Source organism: Prinia subflava, chromosome 7 (genome assembly GCF_021018805.1).
Source record: "Prinia subflava isolate CZ2003 ecotype Zambia chromosome 7, Cam_Psub_1.2, whole genome shotgun sequence".
Classification (NCBI taxonomy): domain Eukaryota; kingdom Metazoa; phylum Chordata; class Aves; order Passeriformes; family Cisticolidae; genus Prinia; species Prinia subflava.
The window spans coordinates 12,862,560-12,885,244 of record NC_086253.1 but is presented as its reverse complement, the minus strand read 5'-3'; the positions used below and the strand labels follow the sequence as shown (position 1 = coordinate 12,885,244).

The 22,685-nt window shown below is 39.8% G+C and overlaps 1 protein-coding gene across 1 annotated transcript in view; it reads left to right on the top strand.

The window, feature by feature from the left end:
• The first annotated feature begins 2,590 nt into the window (after positions 1 to 2,590).
• Positions 2,591 to 22,685, top strand: part of SLC2A9 (solute carrier family 2 member 9) — a 102,240-nt gene continuing 82,145 nt past the window's right edge. Inside the window, exons 1-3 of the mRNA XM_063401618.1 lie at positions 2,591 to 2,811; positions 17,011 to 17,096; positions 21,332 to 21,417. Coding sequence (XP_063257688.1) covers positions 21,355 to 21,417 — 63 coding nt within the window. The 5' untranslated portion in view covers positions 2,591 to 2,811; positions 17,011 to 17,096; positions 21,332 to 21,354. The remainder of the gene's footprint in view (positions 2,812 to 17,010; positions 17,097 to 21,331; positions 21,418 to 22,685) is intronic.

The following is a 22,685-nucleotide window of genomic DNA, read 5'->3' as shown; positions in this document are numbered from 1 at the left end:
GCCCTAAACACATAGTATGAGACTGAAGCAACTCCTTAGTTGCCTGCTGTTTCTGCAGTAGTCATAGTGCTCAGTGTGGGATGAGGTGATAGAAATATTATCAAGTAGGAATCTGCTCTGAGCAAACTGAAAAGCTCTCTAACCAGGTGCAATTACAGCATGCCTCAACGCAGCAGCTAGGAGCACACCTGACAAAAAGAGGCAGCCATGCACATGAGCTGGAGGAGCAGCTTCAGTGACATCTTCACTCCAGTGACTTTCAAAGGCTTGCTCACCTCAAGACACAGGCTGTCAGCTGCTCTTGAGTGCCTCAAGAGATTAGGGCTGTATCACTCTGCAAAAGTCTTAGCAAAAGCACTCTAACTCTGTGTGGCCAGATTGACTCCAAGGCTCTGTACTGGAGTGCCATGAAAAGTTATGCCATGGCCTCAAGCTGTCCTGTGGCTGTATGTTTTCCCTAGTGAACCTCCTCTCCTCTTCACTGCTGCACACTCAGTACCATTTTTTCCAGGATGGGTTGCAGCAGCGCCTCTTGGAGTCTCCACTAGTCCAAGCCTGATCTGTAGGAACTGGAGGAATGGGACTGAACCTCCTTATGCTGAGTATGAGACTGAAACAAAGTTTCCCACTTCCTGATGCTGTTAGAGGGGATTATAGTGGCATTGTTAGAAAAGTTAACACCCTAATTTTTTAGGGGAAAAACAAACAGGCGGTGGGTGTTAGTCTGCTCCCACAAAGAATGACTGCTGGTGTTGTCCTCACAGCAGGTTTCCGAGCTGTAAATCCCTGAAGCTGTACATATGTTGAGGCTGCAAGAGACAAACTCAGCAGCACACTCTGAGACTCACTGTCCATGGTATATATTTGTCCTTGTAAAGTTTGCATAGTCCTGAGATGAAAGCTCTTCATCAAACTCTTCATGGTTCAGCCACAGTGTTGAAAATTAGTACAATTGTTCAGTACTTTCTGAAATACCTCACTGATGTCTTAGAATGATCTTGTACTGTGCTGGTCAGAAAGTTCCAGCAGAATAAGATGAACGTGGCTAACTGGGACTTGCCCTTTCTTCTTTTGTTTGTTTTTCTTATATTATTTTCTTCACCCCAAGTGCAGTGAACTCACTACAAAAAAAAGCTCTTTATCTGCTAGATAGTGAAGCAGAACGCCAAACTGGGGTTTGTATTCACTATGTAAATATTTAATATCAATGATAATGGGTCTTTGGGAATAAAGGGTGTATCACCCATAATTGTTACTGGCATTGCTATTACTGTCTTGTGGATCCAAGCCAGGAGGTCTGTCAGATGCTAGAGGAAACACACTCAGACCATTAAGTGAGGCTCTAATGTAAATACAACAGTGTGTCCTCTGTCAGTGCCTATTCAAGCGCTGTGTTGTCCCTTTGACTGGACAGTGCTGAGTCCGAGGAAGTCGCTGTTATAATTGTGAACCCAAGATGGAATTCCAGTAAAGTTCAGGCAGAGAAAAATATTGGTTCGAAAAGAGTTCTAAGAAGAACAACTAGATTCTGAAGTCAGCTTTAAAGTTACCAAATTTATTATCATCCGTATGACTAAAGCTGAAAAATGCAGAATTTCTTAGATGTGTCAGTTCTTTAAATATTCAGCTTGTGTGTTCTTCAGAATGCTCTGTAAGGTAAGATTGAATGAAAAACAGCACGTATAGAACTGGGTATTTCAATGAATAATAATTCTATATCAATGTATTAACGCCTAACTTAAAATGTCTGTTCTTTTTTTTTCCTAGCTCAAAGGCCTCCTAAGATAAGTATTATGGTCTTTTTAAGGTTTTTGTTGCAGTGAAACAGACTGTCTGACATGAAAACCAGTGAAATGAAACAAAAAAAAATGCTTGTTTTCACTGAGGAATTACCTCACTGATTTTTCTTTTTACAACTTTATTCTACTACAATTAATGGCTTAATACTAAGGCATCAGTTTATGTTATCTGCTGTGTATTTCTTCCCCCATCAGCTGACTTTGTTCCTTACATACTATTCAGTTTCTTCCCTCCTGAGGAACTTAAGGCTAAGTACTTATCATCCCGATGCAAGGAGGGATGTGCAGGACACAGTAAGAGCTTTCCTGGGGAATAGAGAGGTGTGTCTTGTGGTGCATTTGGTTTCTGTACACAAGGGGGGCAGAGCGAGCCCTGAGCAGTCTCTACCCCTTTGGGAGGGCAGTCTCTACCCCTTTGGGAGGGCAGTCTCTATCCCTTTGGGAGGGCAGTCTCTATCCCTTTGGGAGGGCAGTCTCTATCCCTTTGGGAGGGCAGTCTCTACTCCTTTGGGAGGGCAGTCTCTGCCCCTTTGGGAGGGCAGTCTCTGTCCCTTTGGGAGGGCAGTCTCTACTCCTTTGGGAGGGCAGTCTCTACTCCTTTGGGAGGGCAGTCTCTGTCCCTTTGGGAGAGCAGTCTCTACCTCTTTGGGAGGGCAGTCTCTGCCCCTTTGGGAGGGCAGTCTCTGCCCCTTTGGGAGGGCAGTCTCTACCTCTTTGGGAGGGCAGTCTCTGTCCCTTTGGGAGGGCAGTCTCTGTCCCTTTGGGAGGGCAGTCTCTGCCCCTTTGGGAGGGCAGTCTCTACCTCTTTGGGAGGACAGTGACGCCTCTCCTGCCCCCACCAGTCAGGCACTGACTGAAATCCGACTTGTGGACAGAGGGCTTGGCTGTGCAGAGCCCTTTCTGCTCACTGTGAGGGAAGGAAGAGGTTCTTCACTTTGTCATCCTTTCTCTTGAGTGCCAGCACAGCAGAGGATGCCCAGCAGCCCCCCATCTCTTTACTGATTCGCAAAAGGTTTGTTTTTGTGGGGAATCTTCTGACTTAGAGGAGGCTGTGCATGTAATGTCATAGCTGTTATCTTCTGGAGGAACTGTTCTGTAACTATGGCATTCCTTGGAGGCAAAATAATTATTTAGTGCTTTCTTTAATTGATGTAGGTATAGATTAATCATATGCTAACTTGGCAAGTGGCTTTATTAAAAATCATTTCTGTCCTCAAGCAGTAGAGCTCATTCTAAAAAAATAATTTAAAAAAAGCTCATTATAAAAAGGAAACAAAAATTCATGGGGAGTTTCAGCTCCACGGCACAAATTCTGAGTTGTAAACTTGGGGTCTGACATAAATATACAACAGAACAATCTTGCAACAATAAAAATCAAAGAAAAGGTATGGTGGTTTCTTAGAGTGTGTAGTAATTTATGTGGAAACTCATAACAGATAGATGGGGACTCTTGTATCCTTGTTTGTTTGTATTTAACAAGGATGATCAAATATTTATGTTAATGGGAATTTTTTCACTCAATCTTATGGGATCTACTCTGAGTTTAGATACATTTTGAGAACTGTGAAGGATGTTTTGCTTGTACCATGTCCTTCTTTGCAAAGTAAATTAAGACGTTCCTTACTCAGCCAAGGGTCCTAATTCTGTTTTACATATGTTATTTATGGTGAGGCAATTCAGAGGGCAAAGATTTACACTGACCTCCAGAAAACACTGAAAAGTAATGTAGGCTTAAGTTGAGGTTGTGATCTTGTATCTTTTTTTAGCCATTACCTTTTTGAGTCCAAAGGTAGAAGAAAGTAATTCACAGGAAACACCCTTTGGTTAGGCACACAGTGTGAAAGACAAGCAAAGTTCATACACTGTCTCTGTCAAGCCTACCAGAAGAACAAAGCCATCTCTTTTTAATAACCTTCAGTATTAACTGATTTGGAGTAAATTTTCACTTCAAGATTTTTGAGAAGAACAATACCTAACACCTGTAAAATACTTTCCCCCTGCAAGCACGTTTTGGATCATCCATCCTCAGAGGTAGGAGACAATTGGCAATACCAGAGACTTTCTTACCTGCTTGCTTTGAATTTTGTTTCTGTTCTAGTGATTCTAGTGTTCTACAATCTAATTGGTTGTCGTCAGTCTTTTGGAGTGCAACATCATGGCTAAATCATCAAAATTCTTTACTTGGAAATTCCACTTCCACTAAGTCATAGAGTTCAAAACTTTAAGGCTGAAAAACTGGAAGTTAGGGAGGTCAAGGACCTGATTTGACAGTGGGTACTTCCCTCTTGTATTGGTAGACTCTCCTAGGGAATATATTTAATCTTAATCATAAGAAGATGAATCAAAATGAATACAAAATGTTTATAAAATCCAAATCCTTTAGTCTCAAATACCTGTGGTGGTTGTTCTGACTTACTCAGTCCCACTGTCAGGGAACTGGAGAGCCGGCTGATGCCAGGGTCTGCATGCTACCCTGTTTGCTCCTGAAGCAACCTGATACCTCCCAGGTTCCTAGTCAGACAGGGCTGATTCTCTCCCTATAAGCCCCTGTTCTAGTCTCACTAACCTCATATTTCTCATTCTTCCTTTCCTCTGCTCCTCATGTGTGGAAGGGTTTTGTTCCGCTGTCTGAAGGTGAGATTTGTTCTTTGTTGCTCAGTCACAGTGCTGAGAGGGCAGGGGTAGAAGAGGAGGAAACTTATGGCTGTATGGAGAAAACAAAAAAATAGGAAAAAAAATCTGCTTCTAGGTTCTCATAATCTGGAGTATGTGTTGTGTTGGTGTGTAGTGGGTTTGTTTTGTTTTGTTTTCCAAATGAAAGCTTTCCAAATAGCACTATGCTGAAACATGGAGCAGCTGTCCCTATCCATTGCCACATCCTAAACACCTGGTTATCTCTCTGTGCTTCAGGGATGTCATGTTACAGAAACAAAAAGTCAAATTACAGGTTCTATAATTTTAACATATGTATAGGTACAGCAAATCACTGAAGATTAATCTTCAGTCCTTCTTCATAGTAAAACAAGAGGCTGATAGAAATAGAAATCAACTACTTATTTCTGCCACTAGTCTGTAACCCAAACTGCTTAAAGACGGTTATTTCTGGATTTTCAGTCAGACAAAACTGCTCCATGAATGAGGAGGAAGAAAATGGACAAGTAATGGAACGAGAGGTTTTCCTTCTTTTCCGCACCGCACTGAAACAGAGGAATCCTACCAAGGGATTCAGCTCTCTCATGGCTTTGTTTTAGCAGACACAAGTTGTTCCTCATTCCTAAACTGGGTGTTACAGTGGAGGGGGTAATGAAGCTTTTGGCTCTTACGAGAATTTTACTAAGAAGAAATTTTATGAACAAACATCATAGACAATGGGTAGAAGGAAACCTAGTAGAGATTTGTTTAGAAAGGGAGTTGTCAAATCAGCTTTCTCTAATTGCAAAAGGATTTTGAGGTGTGCCACAAAGTTTGGAGAAGATATTTGCTGTTCCATTACTTTATTGCTGCCTCTTTGATTACAAATCGGCAAGATCCTTTTGCAGTCATACAATGATACATTTTGATTGAAGTTCAAAAGGAAGAACAAATAAATAATATTGGAAGCTGCCAGGATTTCCAGCTGAAAAAAACCCCTTTCAGATTCTGCAATAGGAAGCTATTCCAGAACAAATCTTTTTGATGGTAAACTGTTTATAAAGGGATTAAAAATAAAACCCTATTTGAGTTCTTGAGCAAGTGAAGCAGATAGAATGAGATCATAACACAGAGCCAGGAAAATTTGAAGGGAGTAGTATCAAATCTTAGACTTGGACAAAGGGCTTGGAATCATTCTCCACTGCTACAGAAACCAAGTCATTTAGTGTCATGCAAAAACACCTAACTGTAACCTTGAAGAGGAGAAATTGTAGTTAAAAATGTTTTGTCTGCCAATCCATCAATATTTCAAGGCAGTACCTGCAAACATGAAAGAGCATGTTGTAGAGAGGAGGGTAACTTGAAAGAAAGTCACAGCCAGATTCCTCCCTCCTTGGATTTTCGAAAAAAAGTTAAGCCACATGTGACCTAAAGCTGTGAGGTCCTCTCAGTCTCCACAGTTGCTCTTGCAGTTGTCACGTTATCCCTTTGATTGCTTTCTTGTCTACAAGATCCCTCACTTTGAACTCCAAGTATTTCCTTGGGAATTTGGGTAGAAGAATTTGTATCAGTAGCTCAGATCACTTCAGCTTCGAGGCAACAGTGAATTAAGATAGGTTTGGATGGTCAGTGTCCAAATGCAGTAGGAATCTTCTCCATGTTTGGTTTCACGTAAAGCTTATCACAACAGAAGTGTAGATCCAAGGAGTAAAATCTGAGATGTAACATCACATGTAACTGCTGTCTCTAAAATGTGTGGTCAGTCAGACACTGACAAAGAAGACAAAAACAAGCCTTGATTTGGCCAGAGAGGGCTGTGGCTTCCATGTAACTATGCGTACAGGCATGAGTCAGAGCAAAGATGTGCATGTAAATGTGGTGCAATCCAACTTCTGATCTGAGAGATTATCTTGTCCTTGATGTATCCTACCCACAAAGGATACTAGACCTCAAACAGCTGTTGTAGGTCAGGACAGAGGTCAAAATGAGGCCTGAAGGCCATAGGGCCTGGTATGGTACACAGCCTTTGGCTGTTGTATCTGATGCGGATTTTCGGGTAAAGAATCAGCATACAGTAATGTCCTCATAAAGAGATGAGGAACAACATAGTATGTATTAATTCCAGCAGGAATTAAATTACTCACACACAGAAAAAGGAGTCAAAGAGTTAAAGCTAGGGTTTCAAACAAAATTGAGGTTTGGATAATTGCAGGCAGAAGGATATTGGGGCAGTGCTTTGCATCTGGAGGGAAAAAAACATTCATCAAAATGGTCAAGAGACAAATCAAACCAAAAGGATGGAGGGGCCATAAGGCAGAGCAGAGTCTCAGATAACACCATGTTATGGTCTTGCAGAAATAGTAGTAAAGGCAAGATGGGGAGAGCAGCTTAAGGAGTTTCAGGAATGAATTTCATGCTTTAACTAAATCATTTGAGAGGTAGACAGGAAATTATAGTAACAGAAGGACACGTGAATGAATGGAAGAGATCACAAAAATTTTCCAAATTTCTGTTTCAAGAGAAATGCAAAATCTCTGATATCTGAAGAATACAGCATTTACCATACCTGGCTGCCTTGAAGATTATTGAGAGCATATCAAACTACAGCTGACACCAGCATTTAACCACTTTAAGCAGTTCAATATATTCAGGGTGTTCCATGAAAATATGTATATGTTTGTAGTGTCCACCCAATGCAGCTTTGATGGCAGGTCCTGTAGAGAGAAAAGTTACTGTGGCACATCATCATTTTCCTTCCTTTAGGACAGTAAGAATTCATACAGGAGTAAGAGAGACTACATTAAATATTTGTCTACCTTATTCTGGCACACCAGCTCTTTCTCACAGGCTGGATAGAACCTGCAAGCCTCTTTTGCAATAGTAATTACACAAGTCAGTTTTTTAATGTTCCTGCTTCCCTGGGTTATATTTTTGCAGTTTAATGAAACAATCAAGCAAGTTTCCAGCTGTTAATTAACTGCATGTGAAGTGATTTTTTTTTAAGAAGGGGAAATATCAAACAGAATCTGTATTAACTAGGGAAACAACATCATGAGTTTCAGCTTAGACAAATTCATGGTGTTTTCCTCTTCTGTGGCGATTCTTCTCTCAACGTCTGTTAAAATCTTGAGTACAAAGTTGGAAAAACTGAATGCAGTAGCACTATCATGTTTGCCTGCAGTTTATTAGCTTGTTCTCCTGCAGCTGATAAAACAGTAAAGGTTCCATTTCAATGCCATATCATTTGTTGATAATCAGTTATTAAACCACAGGGTGGATATTTGCTCTCACTACTGCAGAGCGCCATATTATGCCTATTAAACTGTTTAGTCTGAAGCTTAAATGCCACACAGAAGATTCTTTCAGGGACAGGATTAATTATGTTGTCTTCATCTCAGTAATTGATACATGATGTATTATAGAACATCAACAAACTCTTTTAGAATTAACCATCTATGGAACAGACCTCACGGTTGCATTTCAGAGATCTTTATATTCACAGTTTAGCTGTCAGGAGGGTGGGGAGAAGAAGAAAAAATGCACAAAAGATCAGAGAAGGATTTTACTATACTTTGAGCTATTGCTAAAAGCTCTCAACAGTTCCTATAAGACACATCTGTTTCTGCTGCTACAGTTACCTGCCTGGCTGACTTCTTGTTTTTGACCAGACCAAGTTTCACTAGTCGAGAAGCCACTCTATTTCATAAAATAAATTAAAGGAAAAGGGTTAATGAGTTTGCCTATTCCCCTTGTGCCCCTCCGTAGTGAGATTTGTGAGTCATGGTATTGCAGCAGTTTGAGGGGCTCCAGAGCACACTCAACACTCACAAACCTTTGCTGTGCAGTGCCAGTGAACAAAAACCACTCTGAAAGCCTGATGTGCACACTCTCCTCTTGGAGAGGGACTGGGCAGGGGGCAAAAGGGAGCAGGCATGCCAGACACAGGTATGTAACACCCTGATGGGTTGTATTCCTCAGCCACAAAACCAGACAAGTACAAGAATCTCTATATTTTTGCTTAATTACAATATTTCTTTTTCAAACACTTTAGGAATAGATGGTCAGAAACCTGTGCCCCTCTCCTCCAAAGACACTACAAACTTGTTGTATCACAACTGAAGTAGAAAGAGCATAAGGAGTCACCAAATAAGATGGGAGTGAAGGGGAGAGAACTTTTATTAAATCTTTCCTAAAAAAGAAATAAATAACTGAGCAAGAATTTTTTTCAGGAATCTTGAGAGGATGAAATATATGCAGATAAAAGAAATTAATTAAAGATTGTCCCAAAGGCAAGCTAGTAACTCAGAGCAGCCTGATAGAAGTCCAGTCTTCAACATGTGATTGACTGCCTCTGCTTTTCACTTCTTATTCTCCAAAAGAGTATTTACACTGAGGGCTCTACCAATAAAAGACTGCCTCTGTAGACTGTAGTGCTCCATTTCGTTGATAATTCTCCTCTGCTATTTCTGATCCCTGCTTTTCCTTCTCCTGGAGCATCTGGCTCCAGCTCAGCTTTGCCTCTGCTCTGAGTGATCTCTTGCACCTGTTCCAGGCAATACAGCAGCAGCTCAGAAAAGAAAAAAAAAAAAAAAAAAAAGAAAAAAAAAAGTGAAGAATTTTACCAAAACAAACATTTCCTATCCACAGCAATTCCTTTTGAAAATAAACACACCACAGCACTCCTGGCAGTGGAGAAACCTAAGGCTGATGTTGTCTGTTACAGCATTAGATGTAGGGAGATTCCTTGGGTACATGGGGGGAGAGTATGGTGCTACTACAGGTGTTTTTGTTTGAATTTTAGTAAACCAAGATGTGTTCTGACTTGTAAGGCAGAGTAGTCTTGGGGCATGTGAACTGGATGTCTTGTAAAGTTTAGGAAAATGAGAACTATTTTAGGGACTAATAGGGATACAAACTGTGAGATGTAATTGTTTAAGGTAGCACAATAGGAGTGTGCCCAGGGCACCAAGCCGATAATGTAGGAATGTGCAGGTAAACCTGCACAGCTTTACTTAGGAAGGGTATGGCTGATCAGTCTCACAATACAAGAATTGGGGAAATTCCCAATGAGTAATCAGAAAATAAATTAAAATTGACAACCTGATGCATGAGCCCAGTCAAACTCACTGTCACAGGAAGCTGGAAAAACAATATAAGTAAATTGGGCTAGTGATACAGAAGAATGGAAAGAGGATCCAAATACATACATACTCTAATTTAGGAAGTAGTTAAGAAACTTATTACCAGAATCTGGAGACATAAATTTTCTTTGTTTCTCATTGCTTGAATACCCAGTCCTAGTCATTATAAGATGTGACTGCAGGGCTGGACCAAAGGCAGCGTTGGCAAGTTTTATGGAAATGAAATTCTTTGTGTAATTGTCTATACCTGGAAAAGATTCTGCAAGGAAAGGACAACTCATAGAAAAGGACACATCTCCCTTCCAAGTTAGCATACTTAATCCAACATCCATAATTTCTGCTCTTCTCTGTACCTGCTGTGAGAGTAAAGGCCCATTACAGGATCTACTGCTGGCCACAGTCTGAAACAGTATCAGCCTAAGGACTCTTTTATTAAGATTCATTTTATTGTTTTTCTTGGGTTTTCTGCCTCAGAGAACTCAATTGTCAGCTTTCTAAAACAATTCATAATGGTTTCAGGCTCTTTAAAAAATTGTTTATGTGAGTCCATTTCTATGCATTTATTAAGGGGTTTTCTACATTAATATGCATGTAAAGCTATTTCATTTTCATAATCTGCCACTTAATGCACAAAGTGACTTTCTACATCTCTTTGTAATCAGCCTTAGATTTGAGTGTACCTAGGACTCTTTTATGCAAACTTTCTTCTCACAATCGCCCTCCTTTTCAAAATAACTCAGTGATGGATTGAGCAATACAGTTCTCAGGTAGCCATATTATTGTGTGTTGTTCTCTCCTGTAATGGAATTAATTTGACACAGAATTAGCTCAATTCAGCAGTATGACCAAGGTCCAGTTTAGCACGGTGCTTCAGCACTTGCATAACTTGTTTGTGTGCTTAGATAGCGTTTACTTGCATCCTATACTGGTCTGGAACAGTGAATGACCCTTCAAGTAACAAAGCCTCAGGAGGTACTTAAAACCCTGATTTTCATTACAAACATAATTTGGAGGTAGGGGGATCTATAAACACAACTCTGCTGTGCAGCTACCAGTAATTTCAACAATGGCTTGTGGAAGAAGATAAGTAGTTCGACTATTCTTCTCAATGGCTTAGTGTGTGCTATCTATAGATTTCTGTTTCTATTCTAAGGTTAGTGTTTTATTAACTGACAACATAAGTCTTAACATAAAAGTAATGCCCCTTGAACCAACAGCAAAGTGGAGTGCAATAACATAATGTAGTTACAGGATTTTTTTGCCATACATGGCATGAGTCATGCACTTGGACATAATTCAGTCACTATCACAGCCTGTTCATATAATTGGCAATAAAACTAGGAACAATCTCACTGCTAGTTACTTGCCTTATGTCCATGTTCTTGCTTTCACAGACTAGTTTACACCTTGAAATTGCAGTAGCTTGTTCAATTTTCAAGCCTTTAATAGCAAGAGTGGGCAAAGGTCAGCTCCGACTGAACTTTAAAGCCAGTACTTAAGACTAAAGAGACCAAAAGGTTGCTACAATGGGAGATGTTTGAGTACAAGGAAGGAGAAAAACTGGAATACAGTAGCTGTCAGTAGCAATGCAAACAGAGGATATTTGGCTATATAGGATATTATACAAATTTATAACTCGGTGATTTTGTGTTGCCTAAGAAGCTGTGCATACATCTGTCTGGGTGCTTGTGCAGTTCCAGAGTAGGCTATCACAGAATCATAGAATCATTTTGTTTGGAAAAGACCCAAGAGGGAGAAGGTCCCTACTGAGCCTCCTTTTTTGCAGGCTAACCAACCCCTGTTCCCTCAGCTGCTCCTCATAAGAAGAGCTCCTGCCCCTTCATCAGCTCCTTTACCCTTCTCTGAACTTGCTCCAGCACCTCAATATCCTTCCTCAGCTGAGGGGCCTGGAACTGAACATAGAATTCCATGTGAGGCCTCACCAGTGCTGAGTACAGGGGGATGATCCCTGCTGTAGCCCTGTTCCTTCTCTCCATAGGAAAGTCTGGACCCAAAATGATGGTTTTCTGTCAATGTCCTTTTATTTCATAAAATGAGAAAAAGGATGTATTATTCACTCGAAATTACAGTGGCATTAATTTCATTTCTAACATCTACCTAGGATATGATGCTCTGCTCACATAATTATTTCTATTAATTATTAGACCACCTAAATAATTAAGTGGTTAAAAAGTATTGCTTACCATCCTAAGTAAAAATTGACACTGAAGTTTATTGCAGAAAAATTGTTTTACAATTTGACTACAACTGAAGCAAAGATGATCTTCTTTTATGAAGATTTCTTTTTGCTGTCACTAGTGCTCACCAGATGAGAGTCCTGCTTTTGATAAATAAAGATACTGTACTAAATTTTGCAGTATCTTTTACCTCCCTGTCTGGACATCACTGTTCAAATAGCTGGCCTTCAAAGCAGAAAAACTTGGAGCAGAAACACTACTCAAAGCATTGTTTATTGCCAAAGAGGAAACACACCTTAGGTCTATTACGAATTTACTGTTAACTGTGAGCCTGTTTCAATAATTGAGATTTTAAGAGTCTTGCTATTAGTCCAGATCTACTTATTGTGGAGAAAAGAGAACAACAATGTATCAGCAATGTTACCCCACACAGCTCAAATCCTGTTCCTCTCTCTAGTGTTACACTCATCCATCCTCTGCTCCTCCCAAGGTTGATGGTTTCACCCTTTGGAGGGTGGTTATGACAACTCACCTGCACCTCCAAGTCTTTTGGGTTTTGTTTTTTTTTTTTTTGCTTGCAACTCCACAGCTTCTGAATTTCTGATATAATTGTGTCTTTTATGCATGTTCTATACTATTTCTTTGACAATTTCTTTGTCTGACTTCCAGTCCCCTGGCAGCAGTGATCAGGCTCAGCCAGCAGCCCGACCTGCCCTGGTGATGAGGCAGGTCTGGGGTTCAGGTGTGAACTGAAGTCACCAAGTCAGGGACAGATACAGCCCTGCCACCAACAGGCAAGTCCACAGTGACAAGGCAGCTCTGAGTTAGTCAGGGTAAAGGTCTGGATCAGTTTTACCTGGACTGAGGACCATGGCTGAGAATATCCCTTCGTGTGCTCTCCTGAGGGAAGTGGAGTCCTCACTGTTCAGGGAGGTTCTCCTCAGGGCTGGCTGCCATGACCTGCTGAAAATGGCAATCACTAACAGACTTTGATCCCAATATCTTTTGAAATGCAAAACAGGCACTCCAGCCACCAGCCTTTCCAGTGTTTCATAAGCCTTGGCAATGTAAGGGAGTTTCGTATCTTTATGTTCATGTAATTGAAACTTACTGAGTGTGATGAAGCATTTTTTGGTACCATTTTTTAATTACAACAAAAGACATTTAAATGACTCTGTAAATCACAACTAAAGCTCGAGAGTGGAGAGAAGACCTAATTTACTAGCTTTTTCTTTTATTCTCCAGTTCCTCAAAGTGGGAGAAAAACACATATGTCCAAAACATGTAGAATTTTACCACATTTACATATCAAGATTTTACACTTCCTTATTACACAAATTAAGGTAGTGATACTTGAAGCTTATTTTTGTATTACATTACCTACCCCTACCTTTAGAGGGGACTATTTTGATAATATCTCTTAACGTTCAAGAGAATAAATGGTGAACCACTGCCTGCCAGGTTTCATGAATCTGAGAATGGGACAATAATTTGTTACACAAATATGCCTGATTATTTTTAGTCCCTAGATGAAGAAAAATGAAACTTCAAACCTAAAACTACAGCTAGACAAACTAAAAGGGTTTTGTAACTTGAAGCAAAGCTGGTATTAGAGTTATTTAAAATAGCTGGACAGGTTAGATAGGGCAAAGTTTGACAAAGTTTATTTTCCTAGCTTGATTTCCAGGACTGACTTTCACAAGAAAGTAACATAAGTGTATATTTCTACCCTGGGCTTGCTCTGCATCCTTTTTAGGCACATTCAGCCTTGTGAGGAATGTGTGTACTCCAGGCTCAAGCAGTGCTTGCTGCTCTCAGGGGACTGGAGCCTTGCAACTCAAGATTTGAGCAAGCCAGTGACTGGCTGAGGTCGCAATGCTTGCAAAGGCATTTTGATTCTTCCCTCTTTGTAGAGATCAAGAGTGATATCTAAGGCTACAAGAAGTCATTATATCAGTGAGGATGATCCTTGAGTCAGGACACAGAGCTTGATCTGTAGGGTTAGCAGTTCAATGAACTTTCAAAAAGATCACCAGTTCTCTGAAGATTTCAAGAGAAGCAGTAAACAATTCCTGAGTGAAATAACACTGCTTAAATGTATTGGTCTCGGAAATTTTGAAATATTCTTTGATGTTCAACCAAAAGGAACTTAGATGCTGGGTACTCTGCCTTCAGAACTGAGTCCACCACATGAGGGATTCATTTTGTGGCATCATCCTTTTTTGTAACACAAATTACCTTAAAAGTGTTTCCTTTCCACCTGGAGTGAACCTGTACAAAGCAGCAGCTCTGGTCCTACTTCAGGGCATGACCTCACAACATAAAAGCCTTCACTTGTCAATATTTAATTTAACATTTACTAAATGGTACATAGATGTTAGGCTGATTTCACTGGAAATAACTTTTCAAAGATTCAACTAGCTTTGCTCTACGTGGAGGGTAATGTTGGAAATAACCCTAACATAATAAAAACATTAAACTCATGGCTCATAAGATTTTTCCTAAATGATGACATACCAGACTTGCATGTGTATATAAGAAAAAATGGTTAAAACAACACTAATGGCCAACACAGCAAAGGGTAATTATTAACCACTTTTTCTTGCAAAATAGCTGGGAAATACTTTGCTGTGGCTAATCCAATGAACTGTCATATAAGATCAGCAGAAACTATTTTAAAATATTTAATATTCTTGTTCTGTTCCCCCCAGATCTGTTTGATCTCCTTGTACAGAAGCATAAGTATTTGAAACTTTGAGGGTTTTAAGACGAAAGGACTACTAAATAAAAATGGCCAGTGTCCTGGCTTTTCTCTCAAAACCATGGTTTTAGCAGTGCAGGAAGCAGTGCATTTTCATCAAGGACATGCAACCATAAAAAGACACCAAATTCCAGTTTTGGCAGCTTGACTAAGAGAGAAGCTAGATATCCCCTCTTTCGCTAGCAAAGTATTTGGGTATATGGTTAATTTTCCTATGGAATTAGCTTAAAACTAAATTGTGTGGTACTCCTTTGCTAGATGAGAACATTTTTGTAGACTCAAAATCTTAACATCAGTTTGAGCCTGCATTTCCAAAAGGACTTATCCTTATTCAAACAGACTACACACTTATGTGTGAATGAACACTCACACATATAATTTCAGACACTTTACATTCTCTGGTTGTCACATTTTCTCCAGCATTTGTGTTTCTAACTTCCTAATAATGAAAAAAAAATCAGAAACATTAAAATTTCTCAGCCTCTTGTTTGAATAGTCACTTTGTAAGCCTTTACCACAGGCTTGCTTGTAATATTCTAATTTTTCTGTTTTGTTTATGATTTCTTTCTTGTGTGATATCTAACAAAAAAATTCATGTTTTGGTTGTGCTGTTTCTTGGTCAAGTCTGTGTAAGTTGCCCTTGAGATGGTTTCTTTGTATTCTTGCTCAAGGTGAAACAGGGCAAACTAATAAACCTGAATCTATAGCTTGGGAAAGCCTGGATCAAAGAGGTAGTTTGTTTAGTCTGAAAGGATTAGTCTTATCATAGAATGAGCTGCTTTTCAATGATCATTGAATTAATGTTCTTTGAATATGCGTGTCCAAAGCACACATAACTACCTAAAACTTGTTTTATAATGTAGCAGTGCTAGCTATATAGCCCTTCTTGCTTATTTTCCTGTCCTTATGCTAATCATAGGACATGCTGAGCAGTAAGTCCTTTCCAGTAGTGACAGATGCTGCTAGGAACTAGAGCATCTTGGGTTTAGTTTTCATAAGCTAATCACCTTGGATTAATTTTAAAGTTGTGAAAGTTTTGGTCAAGATGTAGCTTATTTGAAATGAAAATGAAATGTATACAAGTGTGGAAGGTATCATGTCTCACTTGTAGCTGAGATGTAAGATTTGTTTGAAACCTGTCTGCTCCCTCATTCTCACTCCAGAGAATGAATCTTCTATTTCCTTTTAGCCACCATGTTGCACAGAGCCAAAGTACAAGACTGCATTTCCTGTTAATTGTAAGATATTGGATCCCAAGTCTAAAGACACTTTTACATAAAATATGGTAAGAGTTCTTAAGGAGAACTTCTTTCTTGTTGCTCAAAACTGGTGTTTTATTGATTAGCATCTTGTAACTGGACAAGGATTCCTATGTTAAGCTAAAGTAAATCTGATGCTAATATCTTTTGAGAACCTCAGCAAGGTTTATGTAACAGGGTCAGAAGTGATCCGTAGGAGCTGCCAGAACAATCACAGCTTGAAATACTAACCAAGTACCACATGCTCAATAATGCCACTTCCCCCAAAAGAACAAGCTTGCTTCAAATCCCAGCCAGAGTTTACAGTTTCAGGCAACTCATCTCTGTACGGCTGCTTCTCTACCTAACATATCTTGGATGCCTTAACATCTGCAAATTTAGGAATAATCCAACTAAATTACCTATCAAGGTCCTTAGAAAAATGCTGATGAGACTGATTTAACATACCCTGAATTTTCCAAGAGACCAATACGTGTACGAGAGGGGAAAAATCAAAGCAGATAGCACCTTTTCACAATGGAGTGTTCTTATCTCTCTTAGCTTTGGGATGTAAGGAATTTATAACAAAGTCAGAACTGCTACACCCTTGTCCTGATCCATATTTTGTTCAATTTTTAAACTAACACTGATATGGAGCTCGTCTCTCTGGCACAAAGCCCTAAGAGCAGAGAAGGTAAATCTTTTTTGTTAATTACTGTACACTATGTTCTGTACAGCACTGTCCCAGCCTTCTATAGTCTTGTAAAGGGGGGTGACTCCTCACAAGTACCACACACCATCTCACATGCTCAGGTACTGGCCACTGTTAAAAGCTATTTACAGCTCAAGTGTTGGCCCAAGACATCGCTGGTAAAAGCTAATTATAGCACATGGAATGCTGTGGGTGTTCCTCAGTATAGTCACTTGTAATCAGGTAAAAGTATAAGAATGCAAGTCCTAGCCTTAGGCATTTGCGTTTCAAATATCTAATGGTTCAAATTCGGGAAGCAAAGCTTTTTCATGGTTTATGGTACCTGAAACAAAGACCTCTTGTAGGGTACCACAGCCATACAAGGCAATTTGTTTTCTATTGGGCAAAAAAAGAGACATTGCATGAATTCCAGCTGAAGCGTCATACTATTCTTTGTTTTCACTGTTAATTATTTATTACTTCTGAAATGGTATAAAAGAGTTAAATCTGGCTTTACATTTAATTCAATGACTTGGTTGTCCCTATTTTAGAGAAGAAGGCAGCAGCAGCAATTCTGAAGGGGGCTGCTTCTGGACTGCTCTGAGCTTCACTGGAGGTGAAGAATACCAGATAAGTGGTGAGTAGCAGCTAGAAGTTGGACTTGACACTTTGCAGCAAATTTGACAATGTTCTCAAGGGGTTGGAGAGGGAAGAATAGATTTATCTTCGTATAAACTAATGTTTTGAAATTTATAAACAAATAATTTCCTGTGTTAGCCAAGTACTCAGCTTCTATGTAACTAGTCATTAACTCTGAAATCTGTCTTCTTCTCCTAGTGTAATGCATTTCTATGGAAAATAGCTTAAATTTTCACCAGAATTTTTTAGCAGAAAATCCACCAAAATCCAACAACAACCCACAACAGAAGGCTTCACTTTGAGATGGAAACTCAGTTTTTCCACTTCTCAGTATAAGAGTTCAGATGATGAATTGTATGAAATATTGAAATGTAAATATTTCATCACTTTGCAAAGGCATTTTAGCATGGATATTACAGGTACAGGCAAAAAAGACATGTTTTTTACCACTATGTTAACTAATTACTTACAATTCAGGGGTTTCTGGGAGCTGGGGTGTCTACAGTACTTGAGAATAACTTTTTCTAAATAGTTCAGTACCATAGGAATGCTCTGTGTCTAATTAAAGTCACACCCCATCTGATTCCATCAATGGTATTTTCATACTGGGACTGCTAGATACTTTTCATAAACATATAGAAAATATTGACTCGTACAGTCTCACTAGAATCAGAATAGATCTAGGTTAACAAAACTGCTTGGGAAGAAAATAATCCCTTCAGATCTTAATGGAGTTCCATTGTACCTATTTTAACCAAGTAATTATGTCACTTACCAGGATCTAATACATAAACTGTTACTGCTTTGGGGACATAGAAACTCAAAATATGTTCTACACATTGGATGCTCTAATTAATCCAACTTCTAATTAACAGATGGTGGATTTCTTCTATGTGAAAGCTTTATAGTACCAGGGAGAGGAGCACATTCATTGCAGTACACAGCATAACCTAGGGGCAGAGGCATCTGCCTTGAAGCACAAGTCCTCAGCTTGTATCTCACACTGCAAGAACAGCTCCATTTTTGAAAGGCACAAGTACTCAGCCATAGAAAACTTCTGCTATAGCTGAGTAGACAAAAGATAGCAGCACACAAGCTATGGAATAAGAGTGAGATGCAAAACTTTTCTCCTCTGTGCTCTTTTGTCAGAGTTTTAGTGCCAAAAAAAAAAAAAAAAAAAAAAAAAAAGCTTTTTGAAACATGGACTTATTTCCAGTACAAAGCACATAGCAAAGTAATTTTGCTGCCCAAAGGCAAAAATTATTGGATGTTAATCTATCACGGACAGTAAGACTTACTGAGTCAGTCTGGGTTATTTTTACACCAGTGTGTTTTCTAAAGCTTTGCCATTCACACTTTACTGTAGTGATGTCTCTCTTCTTTTTCCTGCTTTTAAAAGAAAGCAAACTATTCTGTGCTACAGTTGAGAGTGATGTGTCCTGAGGGGTAAAAAGCCCTTTCTATCCCTGAGAGGTCATACTAGTGTATAATTACAAGTCAATTTTATCAGCTGGAGGCTGCTCTTCCACATTTCTCCTGTCCATAGCAGTGTAATGTTGACATAGACATTATTTTTCTATGGAGAGTGTATAATTTTGTACTTGGGTGACATAGGGAAGCTGTGCATGCCTATCATGAGGAATTCATGACAGGAGAATCTTTTATATCACAGTTAAACTGCCTGAAGCTTGTTTGTGTTCTGCTTTGGGTGGAGTGACCAGGGCCTTGCTGTTAGTCCATGCTCATCTGATGAAGACGGCAAATGGGCCCTCACTGGCCACTGAACCCTGTGCTCAGACTGGACAACAATCATTTATCTAGTCAAGGTTTATACACTTCTTAGTCTGGCTTGGTCTTGTTGGCTTTTTTAACAGCTGTGTCCTTTAACTCAGCTTTTCTGAGGTGGTCATCTCCTTGGTGATTTCATCATCTAACTTAGCAGGTATGGCTGTTTAGAATCTTAGCTCACCTGAACTGCTCCTTTTGCATATTTGCTTTTTCTGAACGTGACAACTTTCCAACAGCTTTTCTTTTTCCTGACTTGCAGTCAGCAAATGAAAGTTGAATATTCAATAGAAGTTCAAAATTAAACCTGGATTTTGGTAGGTTTATTCATACCTCTGCCAAGCCAGTCAATGTTCCCTTTTTGTGAGCTGCTGAGCCTTCCTTGCCAAGGCTAACAATTCGTAAGAGTCAGTGTGATTCCATGTCCTACCGGTGAACTCAACCCATACATTGCTAAATAAACTCTTGGATAAATAGATAAGCAAACTGTATCTGAAATGGAAGATACCCCCTGGCCTGACATAAATGAGCTTTTCCTGATTTGTGAGCCGCCTCCTGACTAACTGTACAAGCTATGGAGCAGAAAAATCTAATTTGCTGTGACAAAGAAAAAATAATGAATGAATATGAGCAACTTTACCTGATACTAGCAATATGAACTTCAGAGGGAAGGAATACTTTTCCACACTATTAAAATTTTTCAGTGACTGGTAAACAACAGCATCAGAGCAAATATGAGCTTTTCATTCTCCTAAGTGGATCATCACTTCCTTAGATTTCATTGAACTCTTCAATCTGAAGATCAGATTTCTGCTTGCTGTAATCATGTCTCTCTTCCCTGCACACAAGTCAATAAGATGCAAGAATAACATTAACAAACCCATGAGGGATTTCAGCTACTTTTACTCTGTCCCTAGTCCAGGTTTCTTATTTTTTGCATCAACTAGAATGTCTGTTCTGGATATGGTAATGTTCCTTTTGCCACAGTCAAGTTGATATTTTAAAATAATAAAAGAGGGTTACCTGAAATGTAAGAACAATAGTTCATCCTAACACTTATGCTGATGATGCATTGTTAGCAATTAAACTTTCCAGACACAACAGACATATCTTAAAATGTTTAAAGATGTTCTGAAAAAAAATCAGCCACATAAAAATAAGTTCAGTGAGGGAAGGCAGCCACAAGTTATCCCTGCTAGTGGTTAGCTGTGAGGTTATGTCTCCTTAGATGCTCAGCAGATTGCCTCTGACTTTGTTGTTTCTGTTTCAGTGCTATGACCCATATACTCTTTATCTTGTCAGCTCTTAAATTCCAGTTTGATGATGCTTTGTTTGTGCTCTGTCAGAGCCTTCATTAATTTAATTATCTGCATTATCCTTATATGAAATCTATATGGGATGTGGGAGCTTCAGTGAACAGGTCATGATATTTTTCACATACTTTTTAAATGTGGCGTGGGACAGGAGAACTCTTTGATGAGACTAAGCCTCTCTCCTATAAAGTGAAATACATTTACATGAAAGTCCTTTTTGAAGAACAATTTAGCAGGAATTGACTAAGGCCCCATGAAGCAGAGGAAAAGGAGGTTGTTTGCAGGTTGTTAGTATTAACTGCACTGGTAAGTAGAGAGGGAAGAAGGTAACTTTTCTGGCTTTAGTGCTTCTAGGATGTTGTTACATCTCTGGTTTCTCTTAGAAGCTCAGACTGATTGCTTGAAACCATCTGATATAATGGTCTCAGTGCTGCCAATGTCTCATAGAACTGAATTTATCCTAAAAACAACTTCTAAGTGTGATTGCCTCAACAATCAAGTGTGCTGCTTTACCTAGCTGCCTGTTACTCCCCAGGTCTCCTTGCTCACTGTCTTGTAGACTCCTGTCTGGAAGAAACTTGTATTCAGGACTGGATCTATCATTATCATAATGGCCTCATAAGTAAAAATCTTAAAATGTGCTATCATCTCAAGATGTTGAAGCAGAATAACACAGTAATCCATGTTCCAAATTAACTGAACAAACTGGCAGACCGCCCAAGATCATACAAGGAAGCACCATGTAAATATCAGATCCTCTCTGAAACACGAGAAACCAGTTTAGTTTCTTAATAAATTGAGATTAAAATGCCCTTTACCATTTTTAAGTACATATGACATTGTACAGGCAAGAATTTGCTTGACTAAACAGCAAATAAATAGACTCCTCCTTTGCAAATGTGCAATGACCTGGCTAGTATAAGGTCTAATAATAATTAGAATCACACCAACAATTAATCCAAATGCCCTGGCTGGAACTCAGCCATAGTAATGCAGTTCCACCTGACTGACTAAACTTTTGTAGTTGCAGTGGGTCTGATGTTCCTCCTCTAATAGTGACAGCATGTCTACTAAACAGCCTGTATCTTTTTACCCTCCTGAACAGTAGCACAACTTTCCCTCTTTTCTTCCTCAGGTATTATTTAACAAGGTAACAGAATGGAGAACAAACAGCAAAGCAACGGCGTGATGAAAGAAAATAATACAGTAAAGAAAAAAGTGGTGAGTGAATTTATCAAGTCTTCTCTCAAGGCATTTGTTTGCTATTTGGAGACTCGAGGCAGAAAATAATTATTTAGAACCTATGTGAATACTTACCTTTCTTTTGGGGGGGGGCAGTGTATGTTTAGTTTCTGTAACTAACCAACAGTGATTGGAATGGGTCAAAAAATTGTGTGTTAAGGTGATAAATTATGTACATATTAATCACATGTAGCCACGGTATTTGTATTTGAGTATGAACTGAACTACTTGCACTGCTATTTAACAGGAAACAAAACAAAACACAGGTGTCTGATTCATCTCAAATACACTTTATATATCCCAGGGGCTTGATTCTCCTAACCTGACTCTTTTACTGCTTACGACAATTCGAAGAGATTATAAATGTTGTCCAGATCTTCTATCAATATGTACAATAATTGTACACATTGATATGATTGTAATGAGTAGTAGCATCTGGCTTTCTATTCAAACACTGGTCATCTTGATCTGAGCCAAGGACCCTTCAAAGCTGCTGCATCATAAACTGCTTTCCAGCCTGCACTGCTCAATGGCATTACTTACTATGTCTTTGAGAGTTCTGAGGTATGTAACATATCAGAAGCAAAAACAGCTCAGATTTACACCAATATCAGCTACAGTCCCTTGGGGACAATTCCCAGATGCACTTAATACTCATCATTGCCAGCTAGAAGGTGTCATTTAATTCTTAGCAGTTCAAGATTCCATGTGTGCTAGTAGGTACTTTCAAATATAATAGCTGGAAGCTTTTATCTTCCCCAGGTGGCATGTCTAATCCCCATCCTTAGCACAGCAGTAGCGTGGCGCGTCAGATCTAAACCTCCTAAGGTTGTGGAAACATCTTAACATCTTAATTGGCTACAAGTCTTGTGGAACCTTCACTTTCCAGCCTCGGCAACACGGGAAAAGTCTTCCCCACCTTGGTCTAGAGTTTTGCACACAGAAAGGCTGCCCAGGCCTCCAGCCGGGACGGCGGCAGGGGCCCCTGCAGGCTGGTCCCCTGGTCTCCCAGCCCCGGTGGCACTCGGCCGCGATGGACACCGAGCGGTGACATTGCCCTGCCCTGCCTGCGCTGCTGGGCGCATCCCCGCGGGGGGACGTGGCCTGCCGGGCAGCCCCGGGCAGGGCAGGGCGGGCACGTTCTCCTAAGTTATGTGCGAGCACGCACAGCAGTGAGCTCGTGTTCCCCATCGCTCAGTCCTGCCCACAGCCCCGGGCACCGGCCCTGACCCCTCCCGGGAGCCGGC